Genomic DNA, 25673 nt, shown 5'->3' with positions numbered 1-25673 from the left:
GTGTGCTATATGTAAAATGAATATACCTGTCCATCCTTGTTGTTTGGTGAATCAAAGTTGTCTAGGAAATGCTGGAACACTTGCCTCTCATTCCATTCTCCATTCTGGTATTTCTGATGACATTTGGGATTATAAACACCCTTGAGATCTTCAACCGTTATGACTCCATCACCTGTTTTGTCCATTTTATGAAAAGCTTCTAGTATGACTTGTCTGCGGGCACTAGACATTGGAGGCTATAAAGACAGTATATGGTTATTTCATTGTTACAATTTAAAACAGTTATTCAATTACAAAGGGAGTTATATATGTTACAGCCAGAACCCAAAGTCTGGCCACTTCGGGTTAATCCTTTCTGCTCAGTTCTTCTTTAAGGATCTGGCTCCTCCACCTGCCCACCTCCTACTGACTTCTGTCAGCTGGGGGGTACACGCTATGCAGCCAGAGCCATTTGTCGCAGGGATCTGTGAATTCATTCCTGCAGAGCAGATGCTGGCAGAAGCAATGTCTGCAGCGTTCCCGCTCTGCTTCCCTGATGCTATGAACGACTCTGGCTGCATAGCGCGTTCCTCCCCCTCCCCCGGCTGACCGAAGTCAATAGGAGGTGGGCAGGGGGAGGAGCCAGAGCCATAAAGTGGATCCGAGATGAACTTTTACTCATTGCATAATTGTGTTCCTTTCCTATTGTTTATAGGGCATTCCTCAAGCCAAATCCTTTTTTGTTTTAATACTCTAATTCCCTATAAACTGAACAAGCCTCGCCCACAGTTTTTAAGAGAGCCTTGGCAGTAGCAAGGGCTCATGGGAGCTCAGTCTGGGCAGGAGGAGGGGGAGGTATTATTAGCCAGAGATTTCAGAGGCAGAGGGGAGGAGGGAGGGGGAGGGGGGATTAGGTTTTTTCACAGAAGAAGCAAATAAGCTTGCCTGTGTGTAATGTTTACAAACAACATGGCTGCTGTCAATGTATCACAGGAAGAAATCCATACAGGGAGAAGGGGGGGGGGGGGGGGGGGGGCGGCACAGTCACGGGCAACAAGGTATGGACACTGTGAGTCCTCAGCATGCTCAGGCAAAAGAAGTATTTATATGCAGAGAGAAGGAGGAGAGCGCCGGCACTGCTGTCATTCACTTTATTTGAAATTCCATCATAAAATACAGTACATATACGTGGAATTAAAAAAGGGTTACAACACATACCAAAGTTGTGATGGTTAGGGAGGCAGATTCTTCAGCGGCGAGACGCCGCACGGCGACTTGGTAATTATATATAAGTCAGCTCACGGCAGTACCCTCTTGCAGCCTCCGTAGAAGCGCAAGCGTGTGAAACGGCTGTAAGGCTCTTCACCCCCTGCACCCACCGCACCTACCCACAGTTTACTTTGGTATGTGTTGCAACCCTTTTTTATCTGCACATATATGTACTGTATTTTATAATGGAATTTCAAAGAAAGTGAATGACAGCAGTGCCGGCGCTCTCCTCCTTCTCTCTGCGTTATATGAGTTTGCCTATGATTTTAGTATTGAGACTTTCTATTGCTTTTAAAAAATATTGTGTGCCCTTATTATACTGCCGGCGCCGCAAAAGCCACTAACAACATTGTGCTCTATGCGGCTTTGCATTGTGGAGACTACTGCACTGTGTAGAGAAAACATAACATATACTTTGTAAACCACTTTTGAAAGACAGTCAACCGCAAATATCTTTATAAACAAATTGGAACTGACTGTAGAGCAGCCATTCAACAATCACAGAGAGTTTGCTTTGTTTGTAATGCTCTTTGCTTTAACCTGTTCCCTACAGTCCACTGGTGGCAAAAAGCGTTTTTGCATTAACTAGTTAGCAAATGTTTCCCACATTTGCATGTCTCCTTATTTGTGTATCTTTTAAACATGAATCAAAATATGTTAATTTCTCAGTCACCATGTACAATGAAGGTCTTGTGATTTTCAGCAATTAGTAAAAGAACTTCTCCAAGTAATTTTTTGTTCTTTCTTTTTAATTTTTTGTGTTTTCACATCCTGCAACCATGGTAAAATGTGCCTTAAAGTGGATCCGAGATGAACTTTTACTCATTGCATAATTGTGTTCCTTTCCTATTGTTTATAGGGCATTCCTTAAGCCAAATACTTTTTTGTTTTTATTTTAATACTCTAATTCCCTATAAACTAAACAAGCCTCATCCACAGTTTTTCAGAGAGCCTTGGCATTTTCAGACAGTAGCAAGGGCTCATGGGAGCTCAGTTTGGGCAGGAGGAGGGGGAGGTATTACTAGCCAGAGATTTCAGAGGCAGAGGGGAGGAGGAGGGGGGATTATGTTTTTTTCACAGACTGAGTGCTGAATATGCAGATAAGCTTGCCTGTGTGTAATGTTTACAAACAACATGGCTGCTGTCATTGTATCACAGAAGATAAAGCTGTGTGCAGCTAGATTTTCTGTGTAAACTATCTAAACTTTAGATAAGATATATAGACAAGTTACTTGTTATAGTTAGTTTTTCATCTCGTATCCGCTTTAAGAAAAACAAAGCGTCTAAGGTTCGTAAGTACAGTATAAAGCTACGTTCACAGTTCCCTGTAAAAGCAGGAACACATCAGTTAATGAAAAGTATGCTTCACGATCACTGTTAAAGACGCGTTATGCGGTAACGCACTGCATGCAGTGCATTGTGATGCAGCACTGTTAGTTTGCATCACAAAGGCCGAACTGTAAACGTCACAGATTTTGCATTGCAATCCGACTATCCGCATTACAATTCTGCTGTTATGTTGCATTGCAATGCCCCGCTGTGAACGTATGCCTAAATTTTCAGTCTTGCAAAAGCACAAATAAGAAAATCCAGCAGAAAGATAGCTGTGGAAGACATTTAGTCACAGTCAAACCTGATGCAGCTACCCTTAGTTTCTGCAGGCTTGCAGAAAAGCATTTGACTGAGACGCCACCGGACGCCCTGCCATGTTAAATTTTGGATAACCTGTTGACAAACTGTATTTTTATGCTCACTCTGTGGTGCAGATTTTTTGCCAGGCTGTGCGATCTTAAAGAAGCACATGTTAATCCTTTTTTTATTAAATTAATTAAGTTTAAAAAAAAAAAAAAGAGTTTGAGGAACAATGCCATTTTTAGGCTCAGTACCTCTGTATAAAAGAGATCTCTCCTTCCCAGGTGACAAGTTACACGCATTGTACTCAGCTGAATAATTCACAGCACGTTTTCTTCATTTTAAATTATAACCTGTCAAAATTATCAATGACGATAGTTTTCATGCTAAAGTAAGTTGCAGGCCGGCTGAGAAGCATTAGCCATTTAGTTAGCTACCTCTGGCCAGAATGGTTGGCAGACTGGACAGACGAAAAGCAAGATGTCAAACAGGTGCTAAAAAGTAATTTATGCAGATAGGCATGTCTTGACATTAAAGTTTTATGACATTAAAGATTTTAATCTTTAAGAGAATGTAATGTCATTATACAAAGTGATATCCATTTCAACCATTTGCACTGAATTAAAATAAAAAAAAATACTCACTCTGATTGTGGTCAAGAACTCATCAAAGTTAATGGTTCCATTTCCATTTGTGTCAAACCTCTGAAAAATATCTTGCACTTCTTCTGCACATAGATTGACCCCATAGTTTTGAAGTCCTTTGGAGAGTTCTTCAAGATCCAAAGAGTTGCTGTAGTTATCATCCATTATACGAAAAGCCCTGTGTTATATTAATACAACGTACAGATGAAAAGCTACTTATTAAACAAGATGGGCATAAACTACACTAGATGTGGCCGACAATCAATATCCACCTGATCATTTATGACCTTGCCAAAGTACCCCACTGTATTTCGGATCAGATCTTAACAGAACTCCAATTTAATAGCCTAGCAGTAAAGCTCACATATTGTAATCCACATGGATATGTTACAACATATACAGGTAGTTACTGCATTACATACAAAAAAGACATTCGTCCATCAAGTTCATCCAGAAAGTATGATACAATAGCCTTCACCCTCACATATCCCAGTTCATCCAGGGGAAGGTGAAAACCCCTTACAAGGCTTGGACCAATTAGCCCTAAAAGAGAAAAAAATTACTTCCCAGCTCCAGATAAAATCCTAGGCTCAACACTCTGCCAGGAATGACCTAGTAATTATAATCATGGATGGCCTTCAATGCAAGGAAAGCACCCAAGCACATTTTGAAAACAGATATACACAATAAAATTGGTACAACTGCAACTACATAAAAGAGAGTGAAAGGCTCATTAAGGAACTAGTATAAGTTATCGTATTTATTTTGTAAATATTTATAATCCAACTAAAAACATGTGCAGGTGTATACGAGAACACAAAAATAAGTGTTATTTTCACCTCACAAAAATTATTATTGGGTGGCGCTAGAGAAATTATACATATTTCTGTTACCCTATAAAAGGGGAGTCACCTCTTATCACAACCTTATCACAAAAAATACTATAAAAGGTGTCTACTTAAACAGATATCACTTGCGGACTGATTAAAAATTCTCACACACCAGGTTGTGATGAAGAAAAGTCAGAGTGATGGTAGGAGTGTTGACTAAACAGCTGAAAGCATGCGGTACATCATACCCAATTGTAACTAGGAGTTTGACACTGGTACTCTGAAAAATGGCGTGCAAAAAATGTGCAATAGTGCGATACCTACCATCACTCTGACTTTTCTTTATCACCAAGGAACTGTATGTTATTTTGGACTATTTTGTGGATCCATATAGTGGTGTTATCCACTTGATTTACAGTTGTTTGAACAACCTGGTGTGTGGGCATTTTTAGTCAGTCTGCAGGTGATTGTATGTGTGGTGTCAGCTGACCAGTTTTTGTACACACGGCCGTGTATCACTGATTTTTAAGGGGGGATAAGGGAATTTTGTGTCGTTGTTTATTTGGTCCTTGATAAATTTTGATATCTGTTTACGTAGACACCTTTTATAGTGTTTTTTCTTATTTTCACCTAACACAAAGAAAACAGTGTCATCTCTTGTAGGTAATAACTTCACCATCAAGTACCCTAATTTAACTGGAAATAAAAATGGTGATAGAATGAATATTGTTATACTGTACTTATTTTAAAAAGCTTTCTGTACCTGCCCAGACCTTTTATTCCCGATGCTCCTCTTGCAAGGCACATCAGCCTCAGCTTCTCTATTGGATCCTGACATTGTGGAATTTGACGCTGCGCCTTAGTTATCATTTCACGTTCCAGTTGGGTTACAGAAGCCATATTGTCTATGGTAAAACAACAATGGTTACAACATGTGAATAAGCATGACCTACATTTTCAACACATTTCATAAATTTATAGACTTAAGGGCAGTAAAGCAAAATAATATCCTTCAAGCAATTTTTAGTTTATCTTGTTATAAGCAAATCTTTTTAGTCTAGATTAAATATATATATATATATATATATATATATCAAAATGGCAAAGTCAGTAACCATTCGCACACTCACATGCAAATGTTCACACAAATGCATTCACAGAAATCAATCATCCAGGAACAACTGCTATCCCTACAGCTACGTTAAAAGTCGGGGTCTTGGTACAAAAGACTTAATTCGCTTGCGTAGTCACCTACACTGCTTTCTTACCTTTACCTGTGCCACTAAAACCATGGACTCACTTATTTATAGATTTCATTGTGGATTTACCTGGATTTACCTAGTTTCAAAGGTTTTACAGTTGTTTGGGTGGTGGTTGATAAGTTTAGTAAAATGGCTCCCTTTATTCCATTACCCAAGTTACGTACAGCGCAGGGATTGTTTATACAACATGTTTTCTGTCTTCATGGTATTCCAGAGAATGTGGTTTCTGACAGGTGAGTTCAGTTTGTGTCACGTTTTTGGCGTGCTTTCTGCAAACAGCTGGGGATCTCACTGTCCCTTTTCTTCTGGATTTCATCCAGAGACTAATGGCTGGACGGAGAGAACCAACCAGTCATTGGAGCAGTACTTGCACTGTTTTACTGCCAAAGGTCAGGAAAATTGGTCTATTTACCATTTGCAGAATTTGCCTTTAATAATGCAGAGAGTGCATGTACCAGGTTCTCTCATTTCCAAGGTATACGTATTATTCAACCACTAGTGAGTTGGGCGCAGAGTGAGCCTAATGATGGCAAACACCACTGCCGCTGAAATTCCCAGCTGCGTTAAATACCATTCCCCCTCCAAGTCATAGCAATTTGGAGGGAGAAGTAATTTGGGGTCTGACGACATTGTTATATAGCAGCGCACAGCTCAGGCGCTCGGCAGTCTGCACCAAGTGTGGAAAAAACCTGCTTTGCTTCCAAGTTGTCACTGGACAGAACCCAAGATTATCTTCCCTAATTGGTCCCTCTTCTAAGACAAGTTAGCATTAATATCTTCAATGTAGTCCCAAGTTCAAGCGAACCTAAAGCAAGCTACTGAATATCAAACAATTATTTTCTGACCGTCATCGCATTCCCGAGCCTGAGTTCTTTCCAGGAGATTTGGTATGGATTTCCACACGCAATATTCCTATCTGTTAGCCTTCAGCAAAGTTAGGTCCTGAGTTTATCAGACCATTTCCTGTTACTGAAAAAATTAACAGTGACATACAGGGTGTCACTACCACAGTCTGTGAGAGGAGTCAATGCCTATCATGTTTCTTTGTTAAAGTCAGCCGCCAATGCTGATGAGTCAGCTTCTCCACCTCTTTCAGTAGAAATTGATGGAGAACCTGAATATATGAAGTGGAAAAAATTTCCATCGGATACAAAATTCTCTCTAGTATTTGATAGATTGGAAGGGATATTGGCCAGAGGAGAGATCTAGGGTTCCAGTTTGCCAAATGAATTAATAAGAGATTTTTTATTTGAATAATTCTGGTAAAACTCATTTGGAGTGTCCAGAGGCAACTCTTTGGAGTGGGGTGGGGAGTAATGTAAGGAATTTGCCCAGGGCCGCCACCAGAAATTTTGGGGCCCCTCACACATCATCAGGCCTGGGCCCCATCTCCCAGGGCCCACCCACTGGTTGCTGTGCCCACCCACTAGCTACCCCACCCCCATGTCCGTGCGCAAAGTGCGCTGTGGCGAAAAATGTGCATGGATCCAACACTGAAGAAAGTGGCATGCACAGCGTGATGCGGCAAAAAGTGGCATGTTGTGGCTGGAGCCAAAATACAGGTAGTCCCTGGTTAACAAATGAGATAGGGACTTTTAGGTCCATTTTTATCCTTTCTCCGTTCACTTTTGTCCCCCTCTTTTCTTCCTGTGCCTCTTTTGTCCCCCTCTGTCTCACCTCAGTTTGTGCCTCTTGTGTCCCTCTGTGTGACCTCAGGTTCCCGTCTCATCTCTTTTCTCTCTGTGCCTCTTTTGTCCACCTCTGTTCCCCCTGTGCCTCTTTTATCCCCCTGTTTTACCTCTTGTCCCCTTCTGTCTCAGCTCCTCCCCCTGCCCTAGCCAGGTATAGGTGCCCCTCAGTATAGGTATCTAGGCATAAGTGCCACCAGTATCAGTAGCCACTGGTATAGGTTCCCCCCAGTATAAGTACGCAAGCTACACCAGGCTAGCTATACTGGGGCACTCCCCAGTATAGGTAGCCTAGTGTAGATGCCCCCAGTATAGGTAGCCTGGTTCAGGGGAGGACTGGGACCTTTTGGCCTGGGGGGACAACACAAACTAGAGGCCCGTTTCACGGCATCCCCAGCCCAAAGCCATATCTTTCTTGTGTGCAAATCTTCAAATTGTGATGACTAACAGCCCCAGCCACACACACACACACACACACACTATGTACCTGATGCCTAACCCCATTTCTCCGCACAATCTACCTGTCTGTGTCTGATGCCTAACCTTAAAGGAGTTATCAGGCTTTTTTTTTTTTTTTATGAAAATAAGTGCTACTTACCCAGGGCTCGTCCAGCCCCAAGCTCCCAGCATGTCCCTTGCCGCAGCTCTGCAGTCAGCTGTTCACTGCCGCTGCCTCCCAGCCCCCGGCGATGACGTCAGGCCAACTGCGCCTGTGCAAGCGGCGCTGTCAATCACCGCCACATGGACCAGAGCGTACTCTGCAGACGCAGAACTACTGCGCCTGCGCAGTACACTCCGGTCCAAGTGGCGGTGATTGACAGTGCTGCTTGCACAGGCGCAGTACAGGCCGACATCCAGGTCGGACTGGTGCTATCGCCAAGGACTGGGAGGCAGCGGCAGCGATTGGCTGACTGCAGAGCTGCGGCGAGGGACATGCTGGGAGCGTGGGGCTGGAGGAAGCCCCGGGTAAGTAGTATTTATTTCATTAAAAATGCCTGATAACTCCTTTAAACAACCCCCCCCCCCCCCACACACACACACACACACACACACAAACCTACCTACCTGGTGATGCCTAACCCCACTCCTGCCCACCCACCATACAAACTACTTGTCTGACACCTACTCCCCCCCCCCCCCCCTCCAACTACCTGTTTGACAGTGCCTAACTGGCTGCCTCCCCCCTCCCCTGCCGCCAATCACACCACAAGAAGAAAAAACATTTCCCCTCAGGCCAGGGTCAGAATGGGGATGATTATCACAAAAAAAAAACTCAGAGGGCACTGGCCTGGGCAGAGAATTGAATTTGACAGCAGTAGCAGGCAGGCAGCAAAGTGTGAGTAACTCAGTGACAAGAAGGGAGAAGAAGTACAGAAACAAAATTTATAAAAAACACCTTCTCCTCTGGCAACCTGGACCCGACCTCCTCTATCCTCCTGTCTCCTCAGTCCTACACCTCCTCCTCCTCCACAGCAGCAAGTAGCTATAGGTGGCATCTCCAACTCCCAGCCCCAAGAGTGTCCGACTCCTCCAGCCAGGACAGCCAGCCAGCCACTCGTAGCCGCAGCTCCAGGCCCCCAGCCCCCCCAGCACAGAAAGCTGAAGAGTGAGACAGCTCACTCCGACGACACCTCAGGCACAGCAGCACAGGGGAGGACTGTGTCCGACTCCTCCAGCCAGCCAGCCACTCGTAGCCACAGCTCCAGGCCCCCAGCCCCCCCCAGCACAGAAAGCTGAAGAGTGAGACAGCTCACTCCGACGACACCTCAGGCACAGCAGCACAGGGGAGGACTGTGTCCGACTCCTCCAGCCAGCCACTCGTAGCCACAGCTCCAGGCCCCCAGCCCCCCCAGCACAGAAAGCTGAAGAGTGAGACAGCTCACTCCGACGACACCTCAGGCACAGCAGCACAGGGGAGGACTGTGTCCGACTCCTCCAGCCAGCCACTCGTAGCCACAGCTCCAGGCCCCCAGCCCCCCCAGCACAGAAAGCTGAAGAGTGAGACAGCTCACTCCGATGACACCACAGGCACAGCAGCACGTTGCGGGCGGCAATGGCTCCAGGGGGGGTGCGGAGTCAAGCAGTTTCAACCCACCTGGCCGGAGAGGACCTAAGCTATTTGTGTCCTTGTGCCGCTCACATCCACCGCAGGCGCAGCCACGCACAAGGGCACACCACGGCCGGCCGCCTCAGCCCCTTCTTTGATTGGATACTTCAACTTGCCGGGAAATATCGCGCGAGGTTGCGATCCCCACTGCGAACCTGTCACCTGTGGTATGTCTGCGGCCGCTGCGTATAGCAGCGGCCAGCCCTAATTACTTAAGATTCGGGCAGCCCGGGGGGCAATTGCCCCCCGTCCCCCTGGGCCAGTCCTCCCCTGGCCTGGTTATAGCTGGTGCCCCAGTATAGGCCAGCAAGATAGAGGTGCCCCAGTATAGGCCAGCAAGATAGAGGTGCCCCAGTATAGGCCAGCAAGATACAGGTGCTCCAGTAGAGGTATTCAACTATAGGTGGTGCCCTGGTATAGGTGGCCTGGTATAGTTGCCCCCAGCATAGGTAGCCAGGTATGGGTGGTGCACCAGTATAGGTTAGCCAGGTACAGGTGCGCCCAGTATAGGTAGCAACTATAGCCGACCCAGTATAAGTAGCCAAGTATAGGTGGTGTCCCAGTATAGGTAGCCAGGTACAGGTGGTGTCCTCAGTAAAGGTAACCAAGTATAGGTGGTGCCCCAGTATAGGTAGCTAGGTATAGGTGGTTCCCGCACCAGTATAGGTAGCCAGGTGAAGGTGATGGCCCAGTATAGGCATCCTGTAGCCAGATATAGGTGGTGCCCCAGTATAGAAAGTCCGCTGTAGCTGGCTCACTAATCTGCTCCCCACGTGCTGGAACGCGGTGTGCTGGTTAGTGAACCACAGGCACACAGCCTGCACATGCGGCCCTTCCAACGCTTTGTGGGGAGCCCAGGGCCCCCAGAAGCTCTGGGCCTTTCACTGCAGTGTCAGTGCCCCCCCCCCCCTCCCCCTGATGGCTGCCCTGACCTTGCCTTCAAATCACTCCCACAGCAAGTCCCCATCCACCGAGAGCTGGCTCATGCAGCTGGCTTCTGGGTCAAGCTGGCGTGTAGTCTCCAGGGGCTATGCATACAGACATATAGACAAGGACACAAAGCTCTTCCCTCGTCTTAGACCCTTAGCGTCAGAAAGTAGATACTGCAGGCACAAATTGCAGTATCACTGGCACAGCCAATAGGCTGTTAGGATTTTTGGTCATATGATGCTCCTACTTAAAGAGACACTGAAGCGGAAAAAAAATTATGATATAATGGTTTGTATGTGTAGTACAGCTAAGAAATAAAACATTAGGATCAGAGAGATACGTCTAATTGTTTCCAGTACAGGAAGAGTTAAGAAACTCCAGTTGTTATCTCTATGCAAAAAAGTCATTAACCACCCTGGTGTTCTGTTACCTGCGCCAGGGTGGCGGCACAGCAGTTTAAAAAAAAATTTTTTTTTTTAAATCATGTAGAAAACCATTATATTTTATCAGGAAATAAAAACAAAAATAGACTGAGTAAAACAGGGAACACCTCATTAAAGGGATCATCTTTCTAAGAATTACCCAGAGCCTCAAAATTGTGTGAGAACATGTTTCTCTCCCATAGACGATGCACCCTGAATCCATGGCTGCCAAACTTTGGCAAAATGGTGGTTCCTGTCAATAATGTTAGCCTTAATTTTTTTTTCAATACTGTATTTTAAATGAAAAGTGCCAGTGTTTATTATTCTATACCATGACATTTTAAAGGTGCAAGTTTTATCTTTTTTGTGTACTTTTCATAACTTATGTCCTTTAAAAATCCTCTTTAGAGTCCTTTCATATTTCTGGTCTCTCAACAAGATTGATCTCACTATGACAGAGTCAGCACTTAGCGGGCTACCATCTGTTTGCAGAGTGTAAAGAAAACTGTTGGGAGTCTTAAATGTAGGTCAGGTCACTCAGCAGTGGATTAAACTACATTTCATGATTGCCAATATTAAACAGTTCTAAATCTTCACTCCCCCTAGCTGAAGTTAATAGTAAGTGCTAACAGAGTGCACACATGCACTTTATAGATTCGTGCTTTCCAACAATCTATAATAGGTCCAGTGATTTCTTAAAGATTCAATCATGATATCACCATTGCTGATAGAGTACAGAAAATAAGTTGATGTCACAAAAATTTTACCACATGCATTTTTTGAACAGCAGATAATATTGCTAATCATTTGATGAATGGCACACCTCCACTTTATAACAGCAGAAGAAGTAGACAAGACAAGAGACAAGATAAATAACATTTATATCGCGTTTTTCTCCTGGCGGACTCAAAGCGCTAGAGCTGCAGCCACTAGGACGCGCTCTATAGTCACTAGCAGTTAGGGAGACTTGCCTAAGGTCTCCTACTGAATAGGTGCTGGCTTACTGAACAGGCAGAGCCAAGATTCGAACCCTAGTCTCCTGTGTCAGAGGCAGAGCCCTTAACCATTACACCATCCAGCAATGGACTCCACCAGCAGTATGGTGCATACATCAATACAGATACAATACTGCTCTGTCACAATGTAAACCTGGCCTATGAGTGTCCCCCCCACCACCATCACACAGTATTTTCCCCCCAAATAACAATCAGGCAACAACATGTGTCCACAAAAGAACAGTCAGGCAGCATGTATCCCCAAATAACATTCTCCCAAATACCTATTAGCAGTGCTGCTGATAGGGCATCAGAGACGGGACAGGAGTCTGGGGCCCCACTGATTCTGGGGCCCAGCCAGGGAACCCTACCGTGAAACAAAGTGAAGCACATGAAGGCACTTAGCAGACACTTGACCAGAGCTCCAGGTTCTTCGGGGGATGCTTGCTAGTATAATAAACACATACCTTTTCCTGCTGAGCTGTCTATCACAAAGCCCCCTTATCCCCTCTCACCTTCCCTCTTCCCTGTTGTGAGTGTATCTTCTCATCATTATTCACTTCATTCACCAACCCTCTCCATGTGCAGTGCTGAGACTGTTAGCAGAGTTATGTAAACTCTACACTTGTAACTCCTGTTAACATTTGTACATGTGATTCCACTAGTGTGTAGATAGGTCCAGGCTAATGGCCCATACTCACGAGGGACAAATGTCGCCGCAACACGCGGCGCGCGCGTGTTGCGGCGACAGGTCGCCCGTGAGTATGGGCCGTCGCACGCGCGCGCACCCCGAACTGTCGCCCGTCGCTCATGTCGCCATGCGATTGAAAGTTTCAATCGCATGGCGACAGTCGCCGCTGCACCTCCCCCGCAACTGTCGCTATTCCGCGTGAGTACGCAGACTAGCGACAGCAACCTCCATTGTGGTAAATGGAGCTTCCGGCGGGGGGAGGAGGAACGTCGGCGACAGCTTCCGTCTCGCCGCTGGTCCCTCTTCCGCGTGTGTACGCGGAGGGACCTGGCGAGGAGCTGTCGCCGGCCTGTCGCCCACACGCTCACGTGTGCTGGCGACAGGCCACTTCTGCAGCCCGTGAGTACGGGCCATTAAGGAGAGCAGAGGCAACCTGGTCTGCTTCTCTCTGCTGTCCTTGTTTACAGCTCTGAGCCTTTTACAAATTAAAAAGTACCCAAAAGTAGGTGAAAAAGTGCTATCAAATTTATTTTGAGTGTTTCCTTGCTTGTTGGTGGCTTAAAATGCATTTTACGACAAGTTGTGAAAATATCACCTATGAGAAAAAGTGAATTGCATATGGGCCCCTGCGCCTTTGTACTCTAGAAAATGAACTATTTTCCAAAAAAGCAAGAGATGAGTGTGTCATCTGGTAGAAATGCACATTGTCATGTGGTAATGCAGAGGATAGAAATGCTTGTTAATATGAAAGTTTCATATGTCCATGCACATCAAAGAGCCAAGGGCGTCCGCAGCAGGGGGCAAGGCGAGGCAATCGCACCCTCCCTCCCTCTGGACAAACAAACCAGTAAGTACAGAAGGAGCCAACCATGCAGCGTTTCACTGCAGCCTGAGAGGAGCATGACTGAGGCTGCGAGGCTGCCTGTCACCTCACCTGTGTGTGTCATCTCTCTCTCTCTCTGCAGTTTCTAGATCATGCCTGGGGCGGAGTCTGATGCTGGGGATACACGGTATGTACCGTGTATCGACCAGCTGATCCGGCCAGCTGATAATATTCAGCTGGCCCGATCAAGCCGCTCGACTCCCGTCCGCTCAATTCCCGCTGGCGGACAATGGCAGGGAATCGAGCGCTGATAAGGAAGTGCCGGCGGGGACGAGTGGCAATCGATCCGCGTGCACACGCGGACGAGCAGGGCCGCGGCTAGGGTCGATCCGCCGGCTAATCGGCTGCCGGATCGACCCGTATATTCCTAGCATTAGAGGCAGCTTATCATGATCGATCCCTGCAGTTTCACTCTCACTACTGTGCAGACTGATGAGAGAGGAGCTTACATGCCTGAGAGGCTGCCTGTGTGTGTTGCTCTGCCATCTGCTCATCGCACTCAATTACTGCAGCTCCAACTGAGCTCTGAGTCCTGAAATTGAATGGCATGTCAGCTGACATCAGCGCCTGCTCTTGGCCTAAAAGCACGGTCCCACTCGGCCCCATCTTCCATTTTCAGCTCAGCCCCCGACGCCATTCTAGAGAAGGAAAGGGAAGCCTAACAGTCACAAACAGTTTGTGACTGAAGTGGGGTGTGGAAGGAAGGGGTGATGGGGGACATGCTATCACACTATGTTTTATTCGGCTCTAGAAGGAAGAGGGGTGGATTAGAAGCGCCCTATCAGTATGTTTTTTTGGGCAGGGGGTAGAAGGAAGGAAGGAAGGTGGATGGGGGCTAGGGGGAACCCTAACAGTATTTCTTGGGGGGTGGGGTGTCTGGAAAGTAGGGATGAGAAGCACCATATCAGTATATTTTTTTGAGGGGGAGGGGGGCAGTTAGCGCTATTAGTATGATTTTTGGGGTGCCTGGAAGGAAGGAGGGATGGGGGCACCCTTTCAGGCACCCTATCACTCTATCTAATCCTACCATAGTCATAGTCTAATGTCTTATACCATATTATCGTTATGTATTTGTATAGCACTGACATCTTCTACAGCACTTTACAGAGTTCATAGTCATGTTACTGAGTGTCCTCAGAGGAACTCACAATCCGATCCCTGACACTGACCTTTTTCAGCTCAAGTGTTCAGCCGTTGCTCATGACAGGCTCTCTACAGACTCCGCCCACAGTATGTCATGGCCACACACCCTTTCTGCATGACACCTGTGTATAATCAGATAATCTTGACGCCAATCCCCCCCCCCCCACCCCACCCCGCCGAAAATTTTCTGTGGGCGCCCATGCACAGAGTGTGTGTGTCTATATATATATATATATATATATATATATATATATATATATATATATATATATATATATTGTGGGTATATATATATATATATATATATATATATATATATATAGCAGTGGCTGGATGGTGTACTGGTTAAGGGCTCTGCCTCTGACATGGGAGACCTGGGTTCGAATCTCGGCTCTGCCTGTTCAGTAAGCCAGTAATTCAGTAAGGAGTTCATTGGGCAAGACTCCCTAACACTGCTACTGCCTACTGAGTGCGCTCTAGTGGCTGCCTCGCAAGCGCTTTGAGTCCGACAGGAGAAAGGCGCTATACAAATACTGCCATTATTATTATATATATACATATATGCATATGTGTGTATATATATATATATATATATATATATATATATATATATATATATATATACATACATACATACCATATTTTTTGGAATATAAGATGCTCCGGACTATAAGACGCACCTAGGTTGGAGGGCAAAAAAGCAAGAAAAAAAATCTATACTATACCTGGTGCGTCTATAGTGCAGGGGCATCTTATGGACCTTTTCCCTCCAAACTGTCTCTATCTAAGCTATACTGCCCAGCTACACTAACCTCCACTGCCCCCATCACTAACTACCCTACACCTTGCTACACTACTAAAGATATGCACATAAACACACATACAAGCTTTGTTACCTGAATGTCAAAAGCGTTATTATTTCCCATGCTTAGTGTAGCCAATGCATGCAGCAACACTATATATACCAACATCATGTTATGTGCTATAAGACGTTCCATGCAGCATAAGCTCTAAACATTATTGCCCAGATATCAGTGATGGATTAAAGATAGACATATATCACTCTCTTTTCCCATGCTTGAATAAGTTTGTAATTATGTAGTAGTCAGGTCTGAGAATACTTACCTGCTTGGACTAAAGATCCCCACTGTAGTGCAGTATCTCCTCTTCCTGCAAAGGGCCTGGCTGGCTGCTACACAGACTATGGCAGCACTACCTAGGGACCCCATCCTTACCCTTTAAAAAAGCATTTGCGAAACAGCGCTGTCAGGGTAAATTGCATTGCTTACTATACAATCTTTGTCTTTCCTCACGACGCTGCCAGTTACCCTTCACTTTGGTCTGCCGCTGGGCGGATACATAGCACTGTCATATGGACATTTCTGGCAGCAGTGAACTTTTGTGCATTTGATTGTTTTTCTGATCCCTCTTGCTGTGTATGCCTCCATTGTGTATTTTTGCTAGTGCATTGTATCACAGTTTGGGCTACTCTCTGTTGTTCAGAGCCCATTGTTTGTAATTTATATGCAAATTTCCTTTGTGTTTATAATATAACTACATTTAAGCATCTTCAACTGCGTGGTGTGCCAGTTATGCTTTGTATATAGGATTTTGTAAGACCTAGTGTTAGGTCTAGTTTATTGACTGCGCACCCTCTCATAATATTTTCACTTGCTATTTTGAAGGTGTGCATACCAATACCCATTTAATGTTGCTACACAGACATCCTCACCACAAGCCAGTCATAGAAATCCCCTCTGCAAGCAGGTTTCCACCTTCCCAGGCAAGGCAAAGTCTCCCAGTTAAGAAGGCGCTGTGGAACTGACTAAACCCCACGTCTTGCAACCCTTCCTGCATTCAACCTCGCCACTGCCCTCTAATTGCGTTACCCGGCAGTGCAACAGACTCCATTCAGAGAGCTGGTCATCAGCGAGGATGGTAGCAGGAAGGCACTCAAGATGGGGAATTTGGCACGCAATAATGAAGAATCAGGTTTAGAAGGCGGAGGACTGGAAGCGCGCACGAGGATGGAGGATTGGGTTTAGAAGGCGAAGGACTGAAAGCACGTATGCCAACGGAGGATTAAGTTTAGAAGGCAGAGGACTGAAAGCACATATGGCGATGGAGGATTCGGTTTAGAAGGCGGAGGACTCAAAGCATGTATGGGGATGGAGGATCGGGAGTGATAGATGGAGGACCATCTATATATATATACGCATACATATATAATGCAGATTGTGATTTGGCTTGATGGGGGCCCAGTAGGTTTTCCCAGTATGGGGCCCAGAAATTTCTGAAGTAGGCCCTGCCTATTAGGTAGCAGATGAGCCCCGAATGACAATCAGTTAGCATGTATCTCCCAAGTAGTAAGCAGTCAGCATGTGTAACACAAATGATGCTCTGAGAAACATTGGTGCTTGGTGAATACCTGCAAATAGAAGGCCTGATATTTACCAAGTAGTTTGCTTGTCTCTTGCATCCTGGTTTCCTCATCTCCTGCAGTGGCAATCCTCTCATGCACAATGTGCCAGGGCTATAAGAATATCGTTGTATTAATCCCCCACCACAGGACTACTAAAAATGGGACTTTAATTTATTAGAAGGGCTCTGGTCATGGGGATGCTTTGCTGGTGCTTAGAAGATTTATGGAAGTGCTATAGCACCAGCAAGCCCCCTCCACCCGGGCATCATCCCTGTTCTATTTAATAGTCCATATGGAGCATAATAGACATAGTATGTTGTTGATGATTAGGGGTGCTTATGAGAACTCATGGAGTGGCATATGAATTGATTGTTTAACTGATAATTTGCAAAGCTGTAATTTGCAGTGATTAGTTCCTACTTTAGCCCAAGATAACAACCAGCAGAGACTTACAAATCTATCACCTGATATATTTGTCATTCAAACCTGGCGTCACAGACCCTACTCCACAGCTAAACGCATGGTTAGCTGAGCTTCAGGAGTGGATGAATAATAACTGGCTAAAACTGAATGCTGACAAAACCGAGGTTCTTGTTATCGAATGTCAGGGCTCGACAGCAAAGCAGCCCCAGCCTCAACCAACACCGCTAAGGATAGGGAGCTCAGACCTGAACAACTCAGACTGTGTGCGCAGCCTGGGAGTACTGATTGATGGGAAATTAAGTTCCAGGAATCAAATCTCAGCTGTTGTGAAACATTCCTTCTTTCACTTAAGGAATATTGCAAGGTCCGAATCCCAGCCAGGGCACTATCTGCATGGAGTTTGTATGTTCTTCCCATAAAACAAAAAAGACTGAAATGCGTATTATAATAGAGTTTTCAACTTACTAATATACAGCTCTTTACACAGTAAATGCCCTGCCTATCTGAAGGATTTGTTGCAATTGCACTACACCTCCCACCTCCTACTTCTGTCATACAGGCTATATCCTCTGTAACTCCTTAGCACAATCATTTAGGGCAGCTCTGGACATATTTAAACCTAGACTGAAAAGCCACCTGCTTAGTTTGTCATCAAGGGTGTAGCCACCAATCATGGTGCACCCCATCAAAACTTTGATGTGGCCCCCCAATTTTCACACCAAAGGTCATAAAACACGTGTGGACATCATGATTGTCATACCCATAACAAGTGTAGCCACAAATCACCTGATCTAAAGGATAGACCCCTTTATTGGAGGGAGTGAAGTAGTGGTTGGGGCTCCACTAGCAGCTCTGGGCACCCCTGCGGTCACAGGCACTGCTCCCCTGTAGTTATGCCGCTGTTTGTCATTTACATGTAGCCTTCTTCTTCTGTAACATAATCCACCTCACCACTAATTGCTGATCTAAAACAAGCCATGTGCTTTGAGTCCTATGGGAACATAACAAATGATGTTGTTGCTGAACATGGAGGAGGGGGGGTTAATGCATATGGAAGAAGATGCAGCAAAAGGAAAGTAATGCATGGAATACGGTAAATATCATCCAGCGCTACATGGATTTTACATATGAAAGATGGGACTAAACTAGTAATAGACATAGCCTACTGCTGCATACAGAAGGGCAGCAGCTTTAAACAAAAGTGAGGCAACCCTTTGGAGAAATCAGCAGAAAAACTTGGACTGGGGCAGAAAACGTATGAATGTGCTCTTGCTAATACTTGACCTCCATAGTTAGTTTAGCTGAAAATAAAACAGGAAAAATAAATAAATAAACAAAATAAAATAATTTTTTCAACACTGTCCTGCACCCACACATATGCCAGTTGATCAAGATAAGGGCAAAAAAAACCCTTGCAAGCCTTGGGCCAAATACCTTAAAAAATAAATCTTGCTTGTGCTGGACTCCGGCAGTCAGATAAACTCCATGGATCAACACCACTGGGAATGAGTACATATAGCGGCGCCATTTGGTGAGTTGGGCACTGGGTAATGTTCATAGTGAAAATATTGGTAATCCGCTCTTACTGATATTTAAATTGATCCTACAAAGATTGTTTAATGAATTTGTAAGGTGGTCAGCTTTAATACGATTATGTAATAAATTGATATTAAAGGACAATTATAAAAGTTAACTAAAATTCTAAATGTCACATGTATTTCCAGTAATTACTAGCAAATAGCCTTTGTATTGGGCTTTTTTCATCTTTTCATTTCCTGTGTGAAGATAATATGACATTTTGTCCCATATGCAATTCATTTTTTCACTTGAGTTATCTCCCAGGGGATAATTTTCATCTTCTCTGTATACTAAATTTTGAGCCTTTAACAATTGAAAAAGTATCTAAAAGTTTGTGAAAAAGTACTATCAAATTTATTTTGAGTATTTTTTTGCTTGCTGGTGGCTTAAAAGGCATTTTATGACAAGTTGTAAAAATATCAACTAGGAGAAAACTCAGGAGAAAATGTGAATTGCATATGGGCCTTTGAGAGAGCAGTTTTCACTGTGGGCATTACTATGGAGGACTGTGTCCAGAACATCCAGCGTACAGAAACAATGTACACGGGCTCTAAATTAATACTTTGAGTAAAATGTGTTCAGAATGTAGAATAGAATAGTAGCATGTGTTAGAAAGCAGAAACATAGCTTTAATTATTTGTGCCTGATCCTGTGTCTCTCTCTTTCTGCCTCGCGGTGTACAGTAAACAGTTTACAGACAGGAACAGGAATAAAGTACAGAGAAGGCTCTTCAGATCCTTTCTCTGTTGCTGACAAATCCCTCAGCTGCTCTCATATGATCTGTGAAGAAGCAGTGTGTGTTTAACCCTCCTGGCGGTTTGCTAAAAAATCGCCAGGGGGCAGCAAATCTTTTTTTTTTTAATTTTTTTTTTTTTCATGTAGCGAGACAAAGTCTCGCTACATGATAGCCGCTGCTCAGCGGCATCACCCCAGCCCCTCCGATCGCCGCCAGCGATCGGCGATCAGGAGATCCCGTTCAAAGAACGGGATCTCCTGGAGGGCTTCCCCCGTCGCCATGGCGACGGGGCGGGATGACGTCACCGATGTCATCGACGTCGTGACGTCAAAGGGGATTCCTATCCACCCCATAGAGCTGCCTTGCACTGATTGGCCAGGCAGCGCACGGGGTCTGGGGGGGGGCGGCTGCGGCGTGACGGATAGCGGCGGATCGGCGGGTAGCGGGTAGCGGCGGCGATCGGGCACTGCACGCAGCTAGCAAAGTGCTAGCTGCGTGCAGCAAAAAAAAAATTATGCAAATCGGCCCAGCGGGGCCTGAGCGGTGCCTTCCGGCGGCATAGCCCGAGCTCAGCTCGGGCTTACCGCCAGGAAGGTTAAGCAGGGCAGAAACAAACAGTAAATCATTCCACAGGCTGTGATGAGAGACCTCTGGAAAGCTTTCTACTGTTGCTGGCTAAAGCTCTATAGGTATGTGAGGTTTGCAGAAGGACAGTTTCTTTGATAGTTGTTCTTTAAACATTCACCAGATATATAAAATTCAGCCAAACAGAGATACTCTCTATTAGTAGCCAGTGAGATACCATCTTTAATTTACTCAACTAGCAGTTTGCTAAGGTAAAAACCACCAATTACCTTTCAAGAATATTGTATTTCAAACAGTCTATATGATAGCAATAACAGATAAGTAGATGTTGAGATAATAACAGTACAGCTAGTACACATGGAGATGTGCAGAGTGACTAGCTTCCACACTGGGATCAATTATTTGTGTCAAGAGACTACAGCATTTGATAAATTGGAAGACAAACGTAAGATTCTATTTGGTCACAACTATGTTTACCAAGTGATTAAGCTTTCTATCTTTAATAAATAAATTCATTAATTCTGTACTAAGCCTTCATAATCAAAAAGCAACATGAAATATGTACACATTAGAATTTTACCTTTCAACAGTCTACAGAACTAGACCATAAGCTGCTATAACCTTAACAAGAAAAACAAGGGAAGGGTATGTACCTCTAAGCCAGAATCAGAATTGGCTTTATTTGTCAAGTACGATGGATGTCGTACCCAGAATCTTTTGTGGGACACACGGTATGGAGTACTGTAGTGCAAGTAACAGGCATTTAGACATAATCAGAAGTATATAAAAAGATACAAACTTAACTGAGACAGCAGTACAAGACTAGGGAATTTTTTTTTGCAGGGGTGATGGCCCGAGTTCAGTAGGAGGACAGCTTGTGTCTTGAGGTTTTAGTGATGATGGATCTATAGCGTTGGCCCGATGGGAGACTTTTGGAGTAGCGACTGCCTGAGTGGGTGTGGTCATTCACTATCCTGATGGGCCTGGACCTCAGTCTGGAGGTGTGTAGGAGATCCAGTGGCGGGAAGGGTGACCTGATGGATCTTCTCCTCAACATTGATTACCCTTTGGAGTTTGAGCTTGACGCTTGCAGCAGCGCCTGCATACCAGATGACAGTGGAGGAGCAGAGGATAGACTCAATGGTGGCATTGTAGAAGCTGGTTATCAGTTCACGTGGCATGCCGAATTTCCTCAGTTGCCTCAGGAAGAACAACTTTTGCGGAGCATTCTTCTGGACCATGGAGGTGTTCTCTCCCCACTTCAGGTGGTTGGTGATGGTAGCGCCTAGGAACCAAACGCTCGATACCATGGAGACATTGGTGCTATCAATGGAGATTGGGTTGAGTGTGGGAGGGCACTTTCTGAAGTCGACTATCAGAGTGTAGTAATTACAGAAAATTTAAGGTGAATCTATACTCACCAGATGCAGAATGGCACAGTGATTACTGGTAGAGTAAAAGGAGAGATTATGTCTCTACTTTCATCGGCAATCTCCAAAAGAATGCTAGCTTTTGGTCACACCTCATATTCGCAGTAAAAACTATTCTAGCAGTTTGCTAGAAAACACTAGACTTACTAATATAACCATATTACAGTATGTGGAGGCACCTCTAAAAATATTATAATAAACTTATTATAAAATCATAAACTAGTACACAGAGCTACTTACCCCCCAACAGGGTCTGGACAAGGTTCTCCAGCACTAGAGGAAGAGATGTCAACCTCCGTCCCCCCCCCCCCCCAAACTATGCTCTTCCCAGTATAGGTAGCAGATGTGCTTCCATCATGAAGCAGATCCACCCCCACCCCCTTTACCATTATGGGTAGCCCTATGCAACAGTGGAAAATATAGATGCTCGCTCTACTGATACTGCTTTGCTTATATAGTACAGTGTATATACTAAATAAGCCTAATTTTGGGCCCAAATAAGTCTTGGCTTATATTTGAGTCACAAATCTTTGAGTAACCTCCACAGTGCCGCTACTATATGCACAGTGGTGCAGCATCTGAGGTAGACCACACACTTGACATTTCCATGGGTGGTACCAGCTAACTTCATCTCGAGTTATAGCTTTGGAAGGCATACAGGGACAGTGGCCTCAATTCACTAAGCTTTATCAAACACTTTATCAAACGTTTGATACTTTTCCTCATGGGTAAAATCTAATTTTGAATTCACTAAGTTGTTATAGATTTATTGATCATTTCATCAATAAAACATTTGAAAATTATCAAACGTTTGATAAAGTGTTTGATAAAGCTCCGTGAATTGAGGCCAGTGTCTAGTAAGTGGTGAGAATCGTTGCATTTCTTTATAAAATTTTAGATACATGACAATGTGGCTCTGCATTCCTTGCTTTATCTTTATGCCAGCTTAACCTTTACAACATGTCCATCTCCATTGTAGGCCTATGTTCTGGCTTATTATTGCAATCTGCTGAATTTATGCTGCTTTTCTAATATATGGTTGTGGCCAGCCATGGCTGTGAGTGGTGTTGTGTTTGTGGCTTTTGCCACCCCCGGCTTATACTTGGATCAAACATTTTTTTCGGTTTTTTAAGGTAAAAGTTGGGGGGTTGGCTTATACTCAGGTCAGCTTATACTCAAGTATATAAGGTACTTCATTTACTCCTTGAATACAGGTAACCTTCCCATACGTGGGTCTCTGTCCCTGACTGGTTGTCACATTCCCTCATACTAGGAATAGGTTCACTTGGGCAATAGTACATTCCCGAGGAGAGATCATTGACAATCTCACCATATCATGCCTCTTTCTTCAAGAGGCAGCTAAGCTTATGCACTTTCTTGAGGCAGTTTCTAGGCTAAATTGCACACAGAGCAAGTGTTTAAAATGTATGCCCCCCCCCTTACTCTTTAGGGACAGTCAGTCACACAGCCACAGGTCACAAGTAGATCTGCCTACTTAATAGTGACCAACCGCTCATCGAGGAGGAAGCAGGGACCAGGAAAATACACAGGCGAAGAGAGCCCAGACAGCAGACTCCTCCATGGGCGCCGCACACTGACAGACTGCACTACCACTACAGGACATCTGGTGTCATCACGCGGTGGTGACGTGATGATGACTTGATGTTTGATACAGGCAGCCCAGGAGGAGTCAAGAAAAGTGATCGTGCTGGTAATCCTCTTTCTTCTTCTCTTTGGCTGCAACACACGTCATCAGCTCCCTAGCGGTTATGTCCTTCTGCCTGCACCCCCCTTCTACGTGCCGGTCTGCACCCAGAGCGGTCGCCCTCCATGCACTGCCCAAGAAATGGCCCTGCTCTTTCTGCAAGTCAGAAGACAGGTATTAAAGCACAGAAGTCCTATAAATGTTAAAGGATACACAAAGGGCTTGATTTAACAAGCTAGCGATTGCAAATTGCAATTTGTGATCCTTTGGCATGTTTCCTCTGTGAAGAAAGGCAGAATGGTGTTCTTTATACCTGTCAGGTGCCATGCATATGAATAGGGAAACAGGTTCACACAGTGGACATTTATGCAGGGATGCTTTTGAATAAGCTGTCAAGCATCCTCATTCATCCAGAAACTGTCAAATATGAAAGTGTAGTTTTTAAGTCTTAAAAAAAGCAGTTTAACTTACCTGGGGCTTCTTGCAGCTCTGCATTCATCCTGTGTGTGCCATCCTTCTGCAACCCTTCAGCCAGCACCGGCGACCCCTTCAAAGCTGGCTGGCCACGTGCTTCCTCATTGTGTCCCCATGCATGGCAGCATTCTGCACGTGTGCAGTACAGTAAAATTACTACTGTGCATGCGCAGAACGCCCCTGGTAATGGGAGTGCGATCAGGATACACACAGCTGCCATTCTCACAGTAATAAAGCATGGACATTGAGTGATTGTGTCAAGATTAGAAAAAGTGGCTGGACCCAACAACAACCAAATACGTTTTGGTTGTTCGTGGATTCGAATCCCAATTACATTTTCCACCAATCGAATCCACGAGATATCCCGAAACTGTGTTCCTGTGCATTTGCCACTCCCCCTGCCCTCCTCTGCTCACCCCTGTCCTCCTCCGCTCCCCCATGCCTCTTCCGCTCGCCCCCCGAATAAGCAGCTGCTTACCTAGTGCATACGTTCCAGCAAGAAGTGCAGGCCTCTCTCTCCTTCCTCCTCACCGTTGCTCTTGTGCTCGGTTTCTGCTGATGAGGCGATCAGCACCTATACCTTGTTACCTAGCTACCTATACTTAAGGCACCTACTGTATATCTAGCTACCCATATTAGAAGCACCTATACCTAGCTGCCTATACTGAAGGCACCTATAGCTAGCTACTTATGCTGAAGGCCCCAATACCTAGCTACTTATACTGAAGACACCTATATGTAGCTACCTATAATGAAGGCACCTATACCTAGCTACCTATACTGAAGGCACCTTTACCTAGCTACCTATACTGTTGACACCTATAGCTGGCTACCTATATTGGAGGCACCTTTACCTAGCTATCTGTATGAGGAGCAATTATACTTGGCTAGATATACTGGGGGCACCTATACCTAGCTACCTATACTGAAGGCACCTTACCTAGCTACCTATACTGTTGGCACCTATAGCTGGCTACCTATACTGGGGGCACCTTTACCTAGCTATCTGTATGAGGGGCAACTATACTTGGCTAGATATACTGGGGGCACCTATACCTAGCTACCTATACTGGAGGCACCTTTACCTAGCTACCTATATCGGGGGGGGGGCAACAATAACTGGCTACCTATACTGGGGGAAACTATACCTGCCTACCTATGTCTGGCTACCTATACTGGTGCACGTATGCCTGGCTACCTACAGAATACTGAAGGCTACTATACCACAGATCACACAATTCTTTTGTAAAGGATTCGTAAGATTCGAGATTCGAAAGATTCAAGATATTCGAGAACCTTTTTAAATTCGAATTCAAAGAAATAGTGGATTCGTCCCACCTCTAATAATGAGCTTGCTGCCTTTTAAAAACTGCAAATGTGAAGATTTATGATCCTATTTTTTATTTTAAACTGTTTTAGATCCATAATAGTGTGATGACATTCAGAAAAGAATAAAGAAAGGAAAGAACATGACAGCTTGCTATAGATCTTAGGAACTCTTCATGCTACAGCTGACTAGCAAAATGACTCAGCTTCTTCGTGTTTCTTAGTTTTTGTTGCTATAGCTACTCTGACACATCTTCATTCTTGCATCAGTTCCCATGTTGATTTGTGTGTGTTTGCATTTAGGAATGACAAGTTTGGTTAATATAAATAGCCCATGTCCCCCAGAGGGATTATTATTACTTCAGTGTCTTGTGTGTTTTGAATCTATATACAACACAGTTTTACATATAGTAATAACAAGCAGTATATCGCTATACTAAAACATATTCAGACCTAGGAGAATACATTGTTTAAATTTCACATTATTTATATGCAAATCCATGATTAAATAAAATTGGT

At 44.6% G+C, this 25673-nt stretch overlaps 1 protein-coding gene across 1 annotated transcript in view; it reads right to left on the bottom strand.

Moving 5' to 3' along the window:
- The window catches only part of CAPS (calcyphosine), a 68522-nt gene that overhangs the window by 17742 nt on the left and 25107 nt on the right, over positions 1-25673 (bottom strand). The window contains exons 2-4 of the mRNA XM_068271166.1: positions 5118-5259; positions 3525-3702; positions 27-236 (exon numbers count right to left, since the gene is read on the bottom strand). Coding sequence (XP_068127267.1) covers positions 27-236; positions 3525-3702; positions 5118-5259 — 530 coding nt within the window. The remainder of the gene's footprint in view (positions 1-26; positions 237-3524; positions 3703-5117; positions 5260-25673) is intronic.

Source organism: Hyperolius riggenbachi, chromosome 1 (genome assembly GCF_040937935.1).
Source record: "Hyperolius riggenbachi isolate aHypRig1 chromosome 1, aHypRig1.pri, whole genome shotgun sequence".
In the NCBI taxonomy this organism is placed as follows: Eukaryota; Metazoa; Chordata; class Amphibia; order Anura; family Hyperoliidae; genus Hyperolius; species Hyperolius riggenbachi.
Note: the sequence above shows the minus strand (reverse complement) of the source record. Positions and strands in the feature narration are given on the sequence as shown.